General features: G+C 38.7%; 1 protein-coding gene across 1 annotated transcript in view; it reads left to right on the top strand.

Annotated features, from left to right (window-relative positions):
* Positions 1-41: 41 nt before the first annotated feature.
* XRCC4 (X-ray repair cross complementing 4) overlaps positions 42-18467 on the top strand; it is a 166399-nt gene continuing 147973 nt past the window's right edge. Inside the window, exons 1-2 of the mRNA XM_088522108.1 lie at positions 42-58; positions 14462-14610. Coding sequence (XP_088378234.1) covers positions 14472-14610 — 139 coding nt within the window. The 5' untranslated portion in view covers positions 42-58; positions 14462-14471. The remainder of the gene's footprint in view (positions 59-14461; positions 14611-18467) is intronic.

Genomic DNA, 18467 nt, shown 5'->3' with positions numbered 1-18467 from the left:
CTGAGGCGCGGCGCACGGGAGCGCGGCCTTTTCGGCGAGGCGGAAGCGGCGCGTGGCGGTGAGGGGGTCGGGGCGCCCCGCCCCAACGGCCGCGGCGCGGGGGGCGGGGAGCGGGGAGCGGGGAGCGCGGGGCCGGCGCTGCCGCTGGGCGCGCGGCCGTTCGGCGGAGCGGTTCGGTTCTGTTCGGGCTCCTTCGAGCCTCTGTAACACGCGTTCTGGGCCGCCCTTGACCTGGTACGCGCGTGTGAGAGGGAGGGGAAAGCCCGCTAAGCGCTAACATCTGCGATGGTTCCCGCGCGAGGCTTCTTTAGCAGTGGGATGAGCTCTAGAAGAATGTTATACTTAACTTTTATTTACAAGAAGGTTCCTAGGTCTTGCTGTTGTGGTATCCCTATGACCATATACATCATGTATAACTATGACCAGTGAACAGCCAAAGCTGTAATGGTTATTGTGCCCCTTGATTTGAATGCATGGATATGTTTCTAGATTGGAGAAAGAAATTTGCTTTTCCTTTTTGATTTCCCTTTTGATTCTGTAGCTTGAATTGGTTTCTAAAATGGGATAAATCATTCTGCATCTGCAAAGGAGACGGGAATTGCCAGTTTCTGGTTGCACTCCACCCAAAGCTGCTTCCAGGTGCCTAGCTAGTCACTTTTTCTAGTTCGGTATTTTGGTGGCAGGTGATTATGGGAAGTATTTTTGTATAACATTGTCTATTTTAATAGCCTATAATGAAACTATATGCAAAATCCATTGCATAATTTTAAATGCTTTATTTACCCTAACAATTTTATTCAAGTGAAAACTCCAACAGCCTGAAGTTCTAGGAGAAGAATTTTTATCAGTTGTGTGCTGTAGTAAAATGTTTTATCTCTATATTTCATTGCAAGGGATGGGGAAAAAAATGCTCACTAATGACATCCCTAGTGGGAGCCTTAGTGTGTTATGTGGTTTGAAAGGTGGTGCATCCATCATAACAATGTCTTTTGGGACATTACTGTGGTGTGTGTGTAGGATATTGGCAGGAATATAAGACACAGGTTTAGATGATGCTCTAGTTCTCCTTGAATTTTTTTTTCCCAACTATTTTGTTTTCATAGAAAATCAATTACAAGTGACTGAGACGGTATCAACTGACTTACAACAAGCAGTAGTTAGATAGGTGTTCTTGTCTAGATTTTAAAATCATAAGTCAAAGCAATTATATTGAGGTGTGTATCAATATTCAGATAACTTAATAAAGCCATACGAGGCATGCTGGTTTGCTGTGTATTTTCTAAGAGGTTTAATGGTATTTGATGTGCTTAATAAGCAGGTGAAAAATAGAAATATCTTATTGGTGTGATTCATTAGGGAAAAGATTGACTAATATTCAGCTGAATGTTTAAGCAGGGATGCATGCTAAGGGATTTTTGTGTACATTAAAAGGGAAAAAAAAAGGGTGCTTCTGAGCATAAGCTTCCAGGTCTTCTTCAAATACAAGTGGAATACTGACAGAGAAGTGTCAGCATGCACACAGGAGGCTACATTTCCAGCTTTCCATGTTTCATTTAGCTTTCTTAAAAAGGAAGAGGATGGTATGAAATGGTTAAAAATATTACAGGCTAGCGACTGATGTGACATGTAGATCCCTATCAACAAGTTTACATGCATAACAAATGTGCAAATGGCTTTTTTTTCCACCTCGTGTAGGCTTGCACATAAACCACCTTGCTTTAGGATTGCATCCCTGATGCATCTGATGTGGATGTCCTGGATCTTTGGCCTTCCCAGAGTTTTTGCCTCTGTGTATCTGAGAGCGTGAAACAGAAGATAGTGAAAGGCACCTGTGAATGTAAAGCTTCTTAGTGCAATTTAGTCGTGGGTAATGAAATCAAAAAGACTGCTGTCCTCTTGTCAAGACCTTCCAGATTACGTATGGTACCACAGAGACACAAGCTTCAGAAAAGTTTAGGGGAGAATTACTGAATGTGTTGCTGTTGCTTACTAATCTGCCAGTCAGACTAATCAAAATAAGCTGTATATGTTAAAGGAAAACTTATAAGTTGAAGAAGTATTTTTGTTATGCCTAGCCGAAGAGCTCTGGTGTTACTCTCTTCCAAGACATACTACTAATTTTACATAAGATTATTTGACTAAAAAGTATTGAGACCTCCAAAGCTTGGAAAATTATTGAAATAATAAAAGCAATTCTGCATCTGTTTTACAGACTTTTAGATGACTTTTCAGGCTAGCCTTGTGCAAAGGAATGTCTTCCAACAGAGCAGGCAGATAAATCAGAGACTGTAAAATAAAAAGCGAGTCTGATATTTTGTGATTGTAAGAGTGCAGAGACTGAGAACTTTTGTGCTCTTGATCTAGATGTCAGCCAAATTGCTTGCTATCTTGGGACAGAAAAATTAATGCAAGTAAAGGAAGAGTGAGGCTGTATATCCAATCACAAGCTGCATTTGTTTTTGCGAATGAGCCTAATGATTATGAAAGAGATTTTGTTTACTGGGCTACAAAAGGATCTTAGAGGCCACCCTTTTCAGCACAGCAGTTGGACAGGAAAGAAGGAGCATAGGGCTTTCCAAATACAGTCAGCTGTGTCAAGCTTATGGTGGAAGACTCACAAAAACCCGAGGAGAGATTTGTGTTGATTGAGCAAATGAGGGAAGTTTAAATGGGAGCCGGAGGCAGCAAACTATGTTTGTGGTCTTAGATTAAATATCACCAGCTGCAAAATTTAGCATGAAAATTAAACTACAGCATACAGTAGCAATAGGCATAATGGGGATTGGGCTCAAATGTTAATCTCAATTAAAGCTATGCATCTTTGTCATGCAGGATGATTATTTTTGGAGATAAGGAACCAATAACCAGCTGAAACCTTCTAGTGTGTGTTGGTAGTAGATCTTATTCGACGTACCTCCTGAAGGCCGTGGCTGGGGGAAGCTCTACATTGGCCAGGAAATTATGGAGGTGAAAACAGTGCTTTAAATTTGATGATCGGTCTTGTTTATACCAGGGATTTGCCTTTTTTGTTTCTTTGTGAGACAGAGGCAGTGTTTTTCCATTTCCATATCTTTAAGCATATATGTGTTATTCAAACTTTGTGGAACTTTTTATCTTTTTTTGAGAGGGGGTGGGTTGGGTAGGGGGAGTATTTGATGGAAAACAAGTAAGTGTATGTGTAAGTGTGGAAGGAAAGGAAAATGCAATGAGGGGAAGAGACGCTTAGAACTATACTGAAACAGTATGTATGACAATTAACTTTTTTTTTGAATGTTCTTATACCACATTAATTAAGATTCAGTGTGCTTGTCCACTTTGATTTCACAGTGATCTGTAGCAATGGTTCTGTCCTATTTTATCATTTAGGAAACAGAAATCCCAGCAGCACCCAGCAAAGTGAAGCTTTCAAGCTTGAACTTAACTGAGACTTATAATACTTTTCTACTCTTGCTATATATTACTTTTTTTTTTTCTCCTGTAACCTCTTTTTTGTGTAATCATTACTTTAGAACTGATTTGATCTACATGTGAAGTCAATGACTTGGTCTTAACACTTTTGAGACCTGGATGTAAATGCTCTTCATGTCTGCTTTCTTGCAATTTACACTTTAAAATCTCAAAACTGTTTTTAACGGTGGTCTATTAAAGCACTTTTATACTATATATTTCTAATGAGTACCTAATTACCCTGTTCAAGCCCCAGTGGTGCTTTTTCATGGACATACCCCTGCTGGGTCTTCACAATAGACTGCAGATTTCTTGTTCACTCCTGTGCAAGCCAATGTTCTTTGCTGCTTATAAAGGAAAACTAATACTGAAGATGTGGTTTCCTTGACTAGATCTCCTGCTTGGTAACAAATGCCTGGGCGGTAGGTTTTTTAATTATTTTTTTAATTATTTTTTTTAGCCTAATTCGTAGTAAGAAAAACGTTCCATTTGGGACTGTCAGGAAAACTACTCAGAAAAACAGTGAGCTGATAGATCCTGAAAAGCATAATGTTTTTATATATAGTGTTTAAGATGCAAAAGAATGAATAACTCTTGTAAAGTCCTTATTTTCCTTCTTTCGAAAAAGGGCTTGAAGACACAGCACCAAAGGCAAGGTGCTGTATACTGATTGCTTAGGGGATAGGGAAGGGTGTCAGTGCACTTATCTTCCAATTTGACTGGCAACTGGTTATTTAAAGGAGAAAAAAAACTTGGTGAGCTTGAGCTTTTTGAAGGTGCGGGACATGTGAGGACTTGTGGATTGGGTTACCTCCTACATAAAATATCAGTGTGTCAGCCATTCATAGATCTGAACTCTCCTCTTTTGGGTTGTTTCCTGTGTATTATCACAAAGCCATGCGTTTTTTGTGGGTTTTCTTGCCTCTTTTGAAGATGTGTAGCATCCTTCTCTTTGTGACTGGCAGTAGCTTGGGGCACTAGCATCATGTAACCCTATATATATGTTCTGTTATCTGATATATTGAATCTCAAGGTTTGGCATTGGAGTAGGCGGACCTGTGCCCATCTGCAGAACTGGATAGAATCAACGCTCGTTATCCGTTGATGTCTCTTTGTCTTATCTTCAAACACCGATTGCTCAGTCTGACCTCGCAAAAGAGGTTTCTGCAAGACATATTTAAATTTCAGTTTTGCAGCACTTTATTCAGTTATGGTTAGCACTTTGCATTGAAAATGAATATACCAATTCATTGAAAATATCATTTGAATTGTTTTCTGTGTGAACAAGATGAAGATAAATGAGTTACAATGTTTAATATATTAATGTATGTTTGTTGCTTTACAGAAAATTTTGTGTAGCCTATTAAAATTTTCTAACTAGAAAATAAACATAAAAATATATTAAATTATTTAAACCAAGGCAGGACAATGCAGGAATTTTCTTCAAAGAAAATGCCTTAGGAAACTGTTTAAAGATAAACAATTTGGAGTCCAGGCCTATTTTTTTTTGTTTGTTTGTTTTTAATTTGACAAGCAGAGATGGGAAATAGAATAATAGAATAATCCATCTTCGTGAAAGGCTGTAGGTGTAGGGATGGGAGGAGAGAAGTATATATAAGCCTTGATACTTATACCTTTGTCTGTCCTTGAACTAGTTACATATGTCCAAACTTGCTTTTCCAGGCTTCTCAGTTTTTCAAAGCACTTCAGAATAGATGCATGGATACAAAATAGTAGATATAAACTTATATAAGTATGAAATAGATTCTTTTTATTTATTTCATTAATCATTGGTACAGATTTGTTATTCTTGCCTGTAGAAGTTATTGTGAATTTGAGTGCTCTGAATTTATTATTTATTTAAAAAGACTGTTCAGTGGAATTTGTTGCTTACCGATGTTAAATCAAACGTTTAGAAAAACATGTGAAATACAATGGTATTATGGTAGAAGGGGTAAAGGGGGATTAAACAATAAAAGACAAAGGAAATCTGTAGGACAGATTTGTTTTCTGTCTTGAATATTCTGATAACATTTAATCCTAAAGAAGGCAGTGTTTTGGAAAACAGATGATAACTCAAGCACTCTACCATATTATCGAAACATACATCAAAAGGACATGTGTATGTGAATATTTTTGGATCTGCAAAGCGTGGTTAAAATGCACTGATTCTTTCTCCTCCTTCTCCCACTCGCTTCCCTTCATACTCAGGTGGATAACGCTAACTTTGTGAATGATGCAGGGATACCTTTGGAAATGTGGCAAAGGTACCAGGAGTTTCTGGCTTTCAGTTCTTATTCATCTTATACTGCTTTATCTGCAGGCTCACAAGCTGCGTGCAACAGAGATTTCCCTTGCTCTTCTCTGACCATTGTTCTACTCTCTGACCAGAATTGTTCCACTTTTCTTTTCTTACCTGCACTTTTTTTTTTCCCTCCAGTGTTCTCTTTTCAGAGGAATTATGGGGACTTATTTTAGTTCTTTTAAAATCTGTGTGGTGGTGGGGGAGAGGGTGAAGAGTTTGAGTGGGTTGGGTTGGGTTATTTTGAGAAAGCGATTTTTGCTCCTTAACAAATAACCTAGGGCAGCAGTTTTCCAGGGAAGGCAAAATAGCTGGGGCTTCTTGCTGCTGTTGGCTATGAGAGACTTGGAAAGCCTGGCAGACCTACTGCCAAAGTGGGGCTGCAGGAATGTGTTGGGGCTTGCATCTCGCCAGGAGCGTGGCTCTCCTGAGCATGTCTGCAGAATTTGCGTCCCACATTTCCCTGCTTGGGGCTGGTCTGGCTGCCTTTGATCCTGGCTCAATTCTGGATGTGCTCTTTAACTGCAGTGCTAAAATTAACTTTTACTTTGAGCTTGGTGATTTTTTCTCATAGTGTTCTGTGATTCCCCTTAAGAAAATCTAAAGGGTTTCTGGCGTGGATTTTGAAAAGTTAGGATTTGAAAGCCTGCAAACACAGAGTTGCTGATTCAGGAATTAATTCCCTGAGAAGGGTGAAAAATAAAGGTTTTAACATTTTGGAAATATACCCTGTTAACTATGTTCTTTGCTTGTATGTACTGGTATAATTCCCCACTTTGGTGTTTGTTTTAAAATATGAAGGCTTTTTTTGAAACTGCCTTCCTGTATAGGTGCTTGTGAGGAAGCTTGGCACGTCGGATGCCTGGAGCTGGGAGCGGGGTAGGCCTGGGATTTCAAGGGGATGAAAGACACCGGGGTGGGCTTTGCCTCTGGGCTACAGTTAAGATCAAAGCTTGCTGGTAAGATTCCTACTAAAAAGGTTGTTGACTGTCTGCTTCCTTCTGTCCCTCCTTATTTTTCAGCTGGTAACTGTAGTAAATAAGTCTGATTTGACTTGTTCCTTATCACAGAGGCCAGATCTTCTGTAGCAACTCTTGCATAGTTTGTTGGCCCCTGGAGTCTGACAAGCCAGAGAGCTTCTTTTGGGCAGTTGCACAGAAAGTTGGTGCATGATGTTTCCAGTCCTCTCGTAGCTGCCACAAGCAGCGGGCAACAAGGACGTTAGCTACATGAGGTCTTTTTTTCTGCAGCTGGGTCTGTGAAAACTGAATCCTGACTGGAGCTTCCTTCATGCCTGTCTCCATCCAGTGTTGTTAGGCAGGACTGAAGTTTTATAATGGTCTGCATGGAGCTGTGAAGACATTCGTTACTTCTTGATATCCAGCACCGAGTTTGATGAATTTCCTTCATCTCCAAGACAAAATTGTATTGTAGATAAAATAGTAGTCCTTGTGCTTTTATTATAGAACACTATTCATTAGAAAATCAGAACTCATAGTTTATTTATTTATTTATTTCAGTATTCCAAGTTATGTTTAAATTGGAGCTGAAGATTTGTTACTGAATTTTCAGAAAATGGATATTGTGGCTAAGGGCTAAGCTCATGGGGAGAAATGGTACAAAGGATGTTATAGTGTTTTTTGATGCTTATTGGCCCACACTTTTTTTTTTTTTTTTTCTTAAGAAAGGAAGTCCTTATTAGGCAGATAATAGCTCTTAGATAAACTGAACCCTTATTAGGCAGATAATAGATCTTAGATAAATTGAGTCATAGTTAAAGGGTTTAGAAGATATTTTAATATTCTTCCTCATGAGGTCATGGAATTTTAAATTAGCGTGAGAGCAAATCAATCTGTATGCTGAATATGTCTTTAGAAATATTCCTAAATATAGACATTATGTTTTTGTCTTTTGTTAGCAAATGCAGTAATAACCAGTTTTAATCTTTCAAAACAATCTGTTTTTTTTCTCTTTCCCGGTCTAAACTTCAAATAAATCTCATTGTAAATACACATAATAGCTTGTAGATTATCCCAGTTCCATGTCTAGGTTAACTGTTCACCTTCTCCTGAGTCTTAGATCCAGATTTTTATTATATGCCATGGTCAAACCCATGAGACTAGGGGTCAAATTATAGACTTAAATGGCAGGGTGCTCTATGTGCTAGTCTTCTGTTCTCAAATCACTGGAAATAGCACCCTATTTTTCTCAATAAGAAAGCACTTAAGTTAATTGCCCCATTAGAGAGATACAGTAACTCTTTCTGAGCTCTAAGTAGCTATCCATGTGTAGCTACTGAAGTTGGAAACACCTGCAACCAAAGCAGCTTGGAGGGGGGGTGGAAAAAATGCCATTACTCTGCACGAAGGAAAATGAAATGCTCAAGTTCAGAATATCAATGATGCTGTGTTGGAGCAGCCCTGAAAAATTTGGCTTTTTGGTCTATGCCTAGTGCTATCCAAAACAACATACAAAATTCTTTGTAAACTAGTTTTAAAAGTGTCTTGTTTATTCAGAAGCAACTGTGTACGGTATTTGTTCAGAGAGCAGGCTCCAGTCAATTGCAAACCACCCAGCAGCCGATTGCTCCTTAGGAAGAAACATTGCCTAATATAGATCACAGATGCCAAACACCAAAGGGACAAAGTGCTAAAGATAAGGAGCTCAATCCCCAACTGTTCAAAGTCTTCAATAAAGACTCTGATTTACAAATTAGGGGTGGGACTCAGCTCTTCCCACCTGCAAGGCTGTTTCAGCCCCTTGGCTCTGACATGGTAAGGTGCTGATATCTACTGTGACCTTCCGTGCCCTTAAAGAGAGAAATACAGGCTTTCTTATGGCTCTAATCAGTCAGTTCCTTTAAAGCTTTTCTTTTGAGTAATTGAACAATCCTGGTTGCTCTCACTTTATTGCACTGGTGAATGCAAAGCGACTGGAGTCCGTGTCACTGAATCTTGAAAGGCCCTCCTGTTCTGATTGACTCATTATAGCAGTGTAATCATCTGTGAGGGTCTGATTTTGGTAGTTCAGCCTGATGAGTGGCTGTAAAAATAGGCTGATTTTTATTCAGTAAATCTTGATAACTTTAGTAGCTACTGGACTGCTAAACAGTGTGAGTGCTAAAGTTCAGGTGACTGTTTTAAGCACCACTTGGAGCAGTACTGCACTTCCAACCTGTGTCCCTTCCTTTCTATTCAGTGGTCTGAAACTAGAGCTTTAGAGTTTCAACTCTCTCTCAACCTTCTTCATACTTTCTTTTCTTTCATAGTGAAACTACTACTTGATGGTGGTAGGGAGAATTAATAAAACCTTTTAAAAGCAGGAACAGCTTCCCCAAGCCTGTCCAATGCTTCTCTGAAAGTTCAAGTCCTGAGCTGGCAGTATTGTTCAGTCCCCTTTTAGAACTTGAAACTCGGGCACACTGTTCAGTCATGTGTTCATGCTTCTGTTTTGGATATAGTAATGATAGAGCCTATGAGACACTAGCCAGAAGAGAGGAATACTCTGGCATTGCTTTGTTCAGCAATGCTAGTTCTCGGAGGACAGCATTCTGAATGCGTAGAGAACATCCATGGCATTTTGTGTGTTTGGTGATTGTAACAAGGAAGATATTATCTTAACCTTCTGGAGGCCTGATCCTTCTGTAGTTTCCCTTTTTGCATTTATAGCACCTTCTCTTGTGGAGCTGTCAAAAAACAACAGTGGACTGAATCGAGCAGAAGCTCTTAGAGGTGTTATCCAACTTTTGCCTTCCTGGGGGAGGAAAAGAGGAGGAGGGAAAAAAAAAACTTTGGCAACGCTTTGGCAGCTGCACTTCAAAATTTATAGCTTTTTTTCAGTGTTGATTTGGGGCCAGTGGATGGCAAATCCCTTGGCAAACATCTTTGGGTGCTCCTCAGACTTTGGCAATACACTGCTGACAGCCCTGGGGAAGAAACTCCCACAGGAACCTGATCCGCTTTTACAAACAAGTAGGCTTGGCATATAGAAAGCTGATGAGTGAGGATAGAATGTAGTAAGAAGGCAGGTGAACTGAGATATATTAATTAGAAAGGAGAAGTCTTGATTTAATTTTTGAACTATAATGTAGTATGTATCTTGTAAAGATATTGTGCAAAATGACTTGTCAATCCTGTGAATATATAGCTAACTTTTGGGATTCAACTGTACAACTTCCTCTCCCTGAAATCCTTTTTCAAAAATGTGCTGCTGTACATATGTTATTAAGTTTTTCCTTCAAGAATGGATGAGATGCTTGCAGATATTTAATAGTAAAGGAGTAAGGAAGACCTTTGATTTTCTTCCTGCGTTTTTTTTCTTTTGTTAATCGCATCTATTAGTTGCTAAATAGTGACAGCTTCTTTGCCGTATTTTGCTGTATTCAAGATTTACCTGCCTGTGATGCATTGATGATATAGATTCATTCTCACTTCACTAATGTGCAAATTTAACTTAACTTTTTTTTTTTATGTGACTCTACTAAGGCAATACATGATCATAAAGGCTAGCTAGACTTGAAAGATTTTCTTTTACATATTATATTGCAGCATAGCACAAATCTGGCCTGTGAATGAGAAGTAAAAGTATGATCCTCAAAGTCTGCAAAGGTAGTCCTCTTCTGCACAGAGCCTTCTGTTCCACAGAGCCTTCTGTTCCATCTGAAGATGCAACACTGCTGTGCATCTTCTCTGTGCTAGGGCTTTATTACTGGGAGTTTTGTGGAGAGTTTTCTATTATAAATACTTATATATATATTTTGAGGAAAAGGCAGTAAGGGACCATATCTTTTTTTTTTTTTTTTTCTTGCAGCAATGTTTACATATGCGATGGAGGACAGAGTAATGTTTGAGCTGGCTATGGTCATCTTGGAGAGAAACAATAGCCATTGCATACAGTTTAGAAATCCTTACTGATGAATTTAAACCATTGAGTCCTTGGAGATGTCGGGTAAGACTGAGGTCTGCTTTGTGAGGCATTTTCTAAACGTTTAGTCATAGATAATACTAATCTTGGAAGGTCAGTGAGCAAAATGGAGAAGATAGAGGCTGTGTGAAAAAGATACTGCTTTCATTTTATGCTGGCTGTAAAAATTAAATTGCTTGTTCAAAGATGCATGATAAATTGTAGAAAAACATAAGGACTACACTTTGTGTCCTGTCAATGGACAATATGGTCAACATCCATGGTCAACAACCGTGGTCAATGGTCAACATCATCTTTTGTGCTGCGTACTTCTTGTTCTGTGTTTTTATTTCAGTGGCGTTTAGGCACAGGTCAGAAAATCCAGTGGAAATATTCTCGGTTCTGCAACAGTGCTCCTTTTCCACTCTTATCAATAGGTAGCTTCTGTGTCCGATGTTTTAGACATTAATATCTAAAGAGACTCTCCATCCTTAGCTGTTTTATGCCACTAAACTACCATGTGAAGGCAGATGTGTGACAAGCCTGCGAGGACGACATCCCAGGAATTTGATTTCAGGTTTTAAAATTCAGACCGTGCTAGTGCATGTTTAAACAGATACTTTTCTTTTTTTTTCCTGTAGGGAGAGACCCATAAATATGTTCTTTATATCACCTTTTCTGGCTGCTTTGACCTGATAATTTCCTGTATATGTATAAACCCCAAATCTCTAACCTTCCTTCCTGTTGTGAGTGCTCTGCGTTAAATAGAAAGCCTCTGAGGCAGGTGGCTTTTACTGGCAGCTGGTTTGCTTTGTGACAGGAATTGAGTGCAATGGGAAAAAAAGCTCTCTTTTAAGATAATATGTATAAAATAAAAGTATGCATCAGTACATTGTATACTGTCTCTGTGGATTGCATGCAACTATTTACTGCCTTTAAGTAAAAAGAATAAATAAAGTCATCTTGAAAACAGTGTCTTTCCAGGAGGGACTTCTATCAAAACACTTAAGGGGTTCTGTATTGTTGCAGAGCAAGTGAAGAAAACAAGGGAATCTGGCAGGCAAAAGAAATTACATGGCTGTATGCTTAAACGCATTACACACGTTGACTTGTGTTTCCTGTCGTGTTCATTATTGACCCCTATCCAGGCAGTTTTGGCACTACAAATCTTTCAAATAGCTTTTGTTCCATAAAGAGTGATTTCAGTGACTTTGTTGTAGGCCTCCATGCCCCAAATGTTTCATTTTCTGCTCTTCCTTGCAGTTCTGTACTTGCTATGCAGTTATGCTGTAGATGTTCAGAAATTACTAGTGGAAATAGAAGAAAACTGTTTGCATTTGAGTTATTATTCTTAACTTCTTGGTTTCTTTTATTGCTTCAGTGAATTGACCTGCAGATTATGGCATTTCCAATAGTGTTATCTGTGGTAGTTTATGGAATAAAGTACTGAAGTTATCCTTGTTACCTCTGTTGATTAGAATTCATGGTGCTTAGTTTTGGGTATATGACTTACCTCCTCTATTCTTACCATAGTTTCCATGCCCTGAACTTTTTGGGAAAAAACCATTGAACAGAGAAATGTTATAATACTTGCATATATATACTTGAGCTTTAATCTGAAAAAGTAAGTTAACTCTGTGTATAATTGATGATGAAAATGTAATACTTATTCAGGAATGTTGGAAGTAGCTAGTTATGTGTTTTGAATGAATTGTGGGAGTCGTCAGGCACATTAGCAGTGATGTTCCACTTGCTATTTGGGGATGCTATCTGTTAGTCCAAATATATGTGTATTGTGGTTTAGTTAGCCACTAGGTGTACTTAGCTTTTCATTGCATTGAGCTAATTAATGTCTAAAATTGACTACTGACACTGCAGTTTTAATACTATTAATACAGCTTTATGCTTGGATAACAAGACTTAAGTTGATGCGTTTTGCTGCTTTTGAATGCTGTATACTTGTTCAGACAAGGGAAAGGCATTTTCAGATGTTATTAGATACATAGCTGAGCAAAGGTGAGACACAGTGCAGGCGACTGGGGTTGAAGCTCCGCTTCCTGACCTGAAGAGGTCAACTTGGAGGAGGTGGAGTGAAATCTGTACATAGATTTGCCTCTCCATATCCAACGGGCAAAGAGCTTCTCACTATTGCTGTTTTTAGTGAAGAATGGAGTCCCCTCGGGGCCTGAGCTGAAGCTATACAGGGTGACTTATTGCTATGCTACAAACGGAAATCTTGATAGAGCTTTCAGTACCTACACCTGCCCAAGCGTCTGCGCGCTCGCTGCGTGTTGTTTTTCCCTCAGGCAGGAGCAATCACTTGAATCTCCTTGGACCACTAGCATCCGTGATAGGGATCTATGCAAATCCTGGGTTTCCTTGTGCTAGATGATCTCTAGAGGTCTTTTCCACCCTTAAGCATTCCGTGATTCTAATGCACCTACCTGTCGTGACGAGACCAGTAAGGTCTGACTTTTCTCCCTGCTGTAGGGGCTTCTTATGGCCTTTATAAAGACAGTTTAGGGGAAATTACTGAAGAACTTAAAATATCAAAGAATTGAGAAATAGGGCAAATTTTTGAGGTGATGGAGTTGAGTGTTATTGAACTGGAGGCTGATGATTTTGCTAGTGGGTTATAAGCAAGCTTGAAGCAAAATGTATTTAGCTGGTGAGATGACAAACTGAGCCTTGGTTTCTTATGAGCTTTTGCAGTCTGTGAAGGCTGGCTAGGCTTTGCTAGGCCTGTTCTGCAAAGTGATCTAGTCAGAAGATCAAGTCAAATATCCATTTAGGCTACTGCTGGAGACAGGTTGCTGAATTGTAAAGAACATGGAGTTCAGAAAACTGACCTTTCTTAATTGCACTCCATGTTTTCAGAAGATGGTAAGGAGCAGCATTTAATTCTTGATTAAATCCATCTTTTTATCCATTGATAAAGAAACTAATCCAAAGCAAGTACAGAGGTAGAATTAACTGTTCTGCTGAATTAGTGAAGCCGTAGATTGAATTTTGGAATTCAGTTGGTTTGGGAAAAGCTCTGTAGGTGTAAAATGGAAATATCTGCTTCTGTATCATGACTACCTTGATCCCGCCATAGGAGGAGGAGGATGCTGGAGATCGATGAGAAATAGTCTGTGGGGGAAGGCTGAGCAGAAGCCAAGGCTTTGCTGTCTGAACCAAAGAGGGAAGGACTGGAATTAAAAGATCTTTGCAAAATCTGTCAGAGCAGACCAGATAAACAGGAGCACATTATTTCCTTAGGCTTTGTGAAGTTATACAAGTGATCCACCATCTCTACAACATATGTTTTCTTTCTGAAGCTTGCACCTTCACCAACCTGATACAGACTGTATCTCAGTGTTACACTTGTTAGGCTTTGGAACGAGTGTGCTGATTGCCTTCACTGTTTTAACTGCAATCATTTTTTACTTTAGATTAGTATTAGCATTTAGTCTTTCATTTTGATATTGTATGTGTACATTAGACTCTCAAGATGGAGATTTTTCTCTGTCTCCAACCTAAGGAACAAGTTTTGTCAAATATTGGCTCAGAAATTTCTCTTGTCCCTGTCCACCTCTCCCCTCTCTGATTTTTTTTTTTTTTTCTGAAAAGAAGAGGCATTATGCACATTTTCATCACTGCCTTAAATAAGTGTTACTTATAAATGATAAATACTGAATTAATTTCTGATATGGTGTGACTCTTGTGGGATAGTAAGGTGAGCATATTTAATAAAGTACATTCTGAAAATATTCTTCTCCATTAATTTAGAAATTAAGTAAGTAAAAGATTGTTTTATTTCTGTAACAGGTGCCTCAAAATGGAGAAGGCTTTGAAAAGAATTCATCCAGTTTCTGATCCAGAAGCAACGTATTTTCTACAAGTGTCATGGGAACAAGATTTACGCACTGGCTTTGTTATAATTCTTAGTGATGCTCAGCATGCGTGGACTGGGACAGGTAATAATGGAAAGTGTTTTTTGTATTGCTACTCTATTATTAATAATAATAATACAAAAATTGAGCAGTATCTTTTGGTACGTTCTAAACAGTGGCCCTCAACTTGCACCAAAAAAAAAAAATTTTTTGGAAACCACCTCCACTCAGTGATGGTTCCACACAGAGACATGGTTCAGGACCATGGGATGTGTTTAGACCTATGGAATGCTTGCGTGTCAACTAACATTAATGAATTTAACATAAGGTTATGCAATGCCGTGTTCTTTCTCACTAAAGCAATTTCCTGCACTGTACTACCTCTGTGTCTTCTTCAGATCCTTGCACAAATAACCCATGCAAGTAGTATTTAATGAGTTGCATAGTTCATGAAACATTTAACTGCAAATGTCTTTTAAATGGTTTAATAAGATTTTACTATTTTAATGCACATGAACTCAAGCTACTGTTCAATTGTGTGCTTTTTTTGAATTGTGTGGGGTTGGGGAGGTGGTGTTTGTATTTTTCTTCCTGGGGATAAATTACTGGAAGAAAAAAAAGAATAGCATGTAGTGTTTCCTTCCCACTGCCCAAACCCGAATAAGAGGTGGACTCTCTTGACGTGTGCATGTTTCTCTCTTTCCTGCCTAGTGAAAGAAGAGATTTGTTTGTCCTTAGAAATGTCTGTCAGATACTTGATCAAAAGCACTTCTCTCAAGGGCAATAATATTTCAAAGGGAGGGAAAGCCTATATGTTAAATAGTCTTTCTCAAGGCAAAAATATTTCCTGACCCTTTTTTCTGAATTGCAAGAACAGACATCCCTGTCTGTCTTCCTTTCTTTTCCCCCTGCCCAGTGGAAGTTATGTTTTTTCCAAGTCCTCTATAAGCCGTCTTTTCAAATCAAACTATTCTTTTAGATCTATTTCTCTTGTACATTTCCTTTTGTATTACAGGAAGTTAAATTCACTATCTTTCTTTTGAATACTTTTTTTCCTTTTAACATAGGAAATAGTACTAATTTTAAAAATACCTATTCATGTATTAAGTCTGCTCTTTCATATTCCTTTTAACATTTCAAGCATTCTATTGAATAGGAAGTCCTGCATAAAGAGTTCATTCACACACACACACGCTCCATGCAGTCAGATATGAATATTCTACTGCCAAATGAAGAACAAGCTCTCTAATTGTGTATTTTCAACATATCAAAAAGATGTTGGTGATGTTAAAAGCTAATGAGTATTCTGTTATTTTTGTCAAAAAGCTTTTAATACTGTTCTTATAACAAAGGGGTGTTACTTTTAAAAGCAGCAGCTTAAAATTGTCAAAACCCTCTTTTTTCATCTGTTTCTTTTCTAAAACCTAATCTTACTCTAACTGAAAGAGTATGAAAATAGTGTGTGTGTGTGTGTGTGATTTTTTTTTTTCCCCTCTGTTTTGTTAACTTCCTGCATCAGACAGAATTACTAGATGGTCATTTCCTAAAACAGAGGATCAGTGAGAGCAAGATGACCTCACTCTATTAAGAGGAGAAAAGTCTTCCTGCAGTTTAGCATGAGCACTGGATATTCATCCAGAGGATAGAACTTTTAGCCTCTTTGTAAGAAGCTGATCCATTTCCAAGGAATTCCTATCAAATTTGTAATCCTTTCAATAACTTCATTAGGAGTCAGAGCTTGTGCCTGAGACTTTTCTACTGCACAGGTCGGTGTTTTTATACATTCATAATCGTTTTTGATCCTTTTTTTTTTCTCCTGAACTTAGCACATCATATTTAAGACTACTTAAATATGGCTTTTGAGACCTGGGAGAGTACGAAACAGTGGTCAGAATATATATTTTTTTATGTAGGAAATCCCTTCTAGGTTTCTCGTGCTGCGGATAATTTTGCTTGGCAAGACCTACTGGGAAGTAAATGAGGGAGAGCTGCCGATGGATTTGTCTTTTATAGGTTTTTTTGTACTTCATGTGATGATGAAAAGTGCTGGGGGTCTTTCTATTTAAACAAAATTAAACAAAAGGCAAAATCTTGGAGCAGGGAGGTAAAACATACAGGAATATTGAGTATAATCTATTAATATAGTATTGAAGAACTACAGATATGTGCATTTAGGAATATCATTTCTTCAAAGAGACTGGTTTTACTATTGATTCTATAACATACGGAAATACACAGCATATATAAACACAGCAGAACAAAAGGAATCGCAGTGCTCTGTTACAGCCTACTCGCTTTATATTTTTTCGGATTGAATATATCGCCTTCTCTCAGTGTAGTTCTTTGTTTCCTGTATACTTTTTTATCAAAACACTGATTTATTTTTTAGTTCTCTTCCTTTGTCCTCAGTGCACGGGATACCACCCTTCTGTCTGCATGGTTTTGTTCGTTTCAAAATGAGTGGTAACATAGTGGCAGCATTTCCTTCCTCAACTCTATCTAGTCCTTTGTACAGGAAATACAGCTAATGAGAAGTAGGAAATGATTGGTGACTGTGGCTTAAAACAGAAGAAACGTTCTGAGGATAACTTTCACACCTTCTTTTTGCCTGCTTTGTTTTTTTCGTGCTGTTTGTAGTGGATCGTTTGCCTCTCAAGGTGAGCACTGATCAACTCTGTAACCACAGTCCTTCGCTGACTTATATGCTGAACTTAATTCTTGTCAATATGGCCCCTTATTTCACTAGCATTTCTTACCTGTGCCAAGTTAACAGTTTCAAGAATGCACTCCAGCTTGCACAGGGTGTTAGGAATTATGTGTTTGACTTAAATATAAATAACAAAAAAGATGGGGGGGGGGAACTCAGGATCTGTGAAATAGAAAATGAAAATAGAATTCTGTGTGCTAAGTAACTGCAGCATTATTTGTATGAATAGTAAAAATACTTTCAGTTTTTCCTTGGGGGAAAAAAACACAAGATGCAGCTAGCAGTTAGGGTCATGTTTCTGATCATATCTGTTTCACACATAAGATAGATTTAAAAAATCTCGGGAAATGCCTTTATCTGTTAATCAGAAATGTTTAAGAGTAGGGTCTGAAGCTGAGCATGGTTGACTTGGTTTAAAATGAGATAGGGAAGACCTGATAACATAAATTTGCAGCCCACTGCTTTGACTATGAAGTGAATCATGTCTAAGTCTGTAGTGGTACCAGTTGTGTTCTGAAACTGATGCCTGATTTCATAGCTGTCAAACAGATCTTTCTGTCTTTGCATCTTGGTGTCTCTGGCTCATGTTGCTATCTGCCAGCTGCAGATACATTTGGTGCATAAGGAAGGGAGCTCTGGTGTGGCACTGAAGCTGAACGTTTGTACTTGGGCTTTGCACCTAGGGTCCTTTTGTAGGTCATGTACCAGATGGCAATAAACATAGCCTTCTGTCTAAGCCTCTCTCACCTCCCGTATCAGAAAACGATTCACATATTAGAGGAAAAGAAATTTGAGATGTCCATGTAGACAAAGAAGGATGCTGTTGCTCTCTTATCGATTCTTCTGTAAAATGTAGTCTCTTGGATCTGACTTAACAAAGAGGAGTGCTGCTTGCTTTTTGCACTGTTTCCGTTTGTCTTCTTGGATATCTCAGTTTTTACTGGTTAAGATTTGCCATGAGAAATCTCTGCCGCCGAGACCAGTGAGAAAGGGAAGTTGAGCAATGAAGATGGAGGATCAAGTCAGAGAAGACTTAGTGGAAACTGGACACAAACAACTTGCTGTGACCTGATGAGATAAGCTCCACAGGTCTGGAGGTAGCTGGCAGAGTTCGTTGCAGGGCTGCTCTTGATTTCCTTTGAAAGGTAATGAGGGATTGCAGGAGGCTTCTGAGGACCTGGAGGAAAGTAAATCTCCCCTACCTTCAGGAAGGGCAAGGAGGAGGATCTGGGTA

This window comes from Tinamus guttatus, unplaced genomic scaffold (assembly GCF_059628265.1).
Source record: "Tinamus guttatus ecotype Peru unplaced genomic scaffold, ASM5962826v1 Tinamus_guttatus_pri_ptg000149l, whole genome shotgun sequence".
Lineage (NCBI taxonomy): Eukaryota > Metazoa > Chordata > Aves > Tinamiformes > Tinamidae > Tinamus > Tinamus guttatus.
The sequence above is the reverse complement of the archived record's forward strand: the minus strand, read 5'-3'. Positions and strand labels throughout refer to the sequence as shown.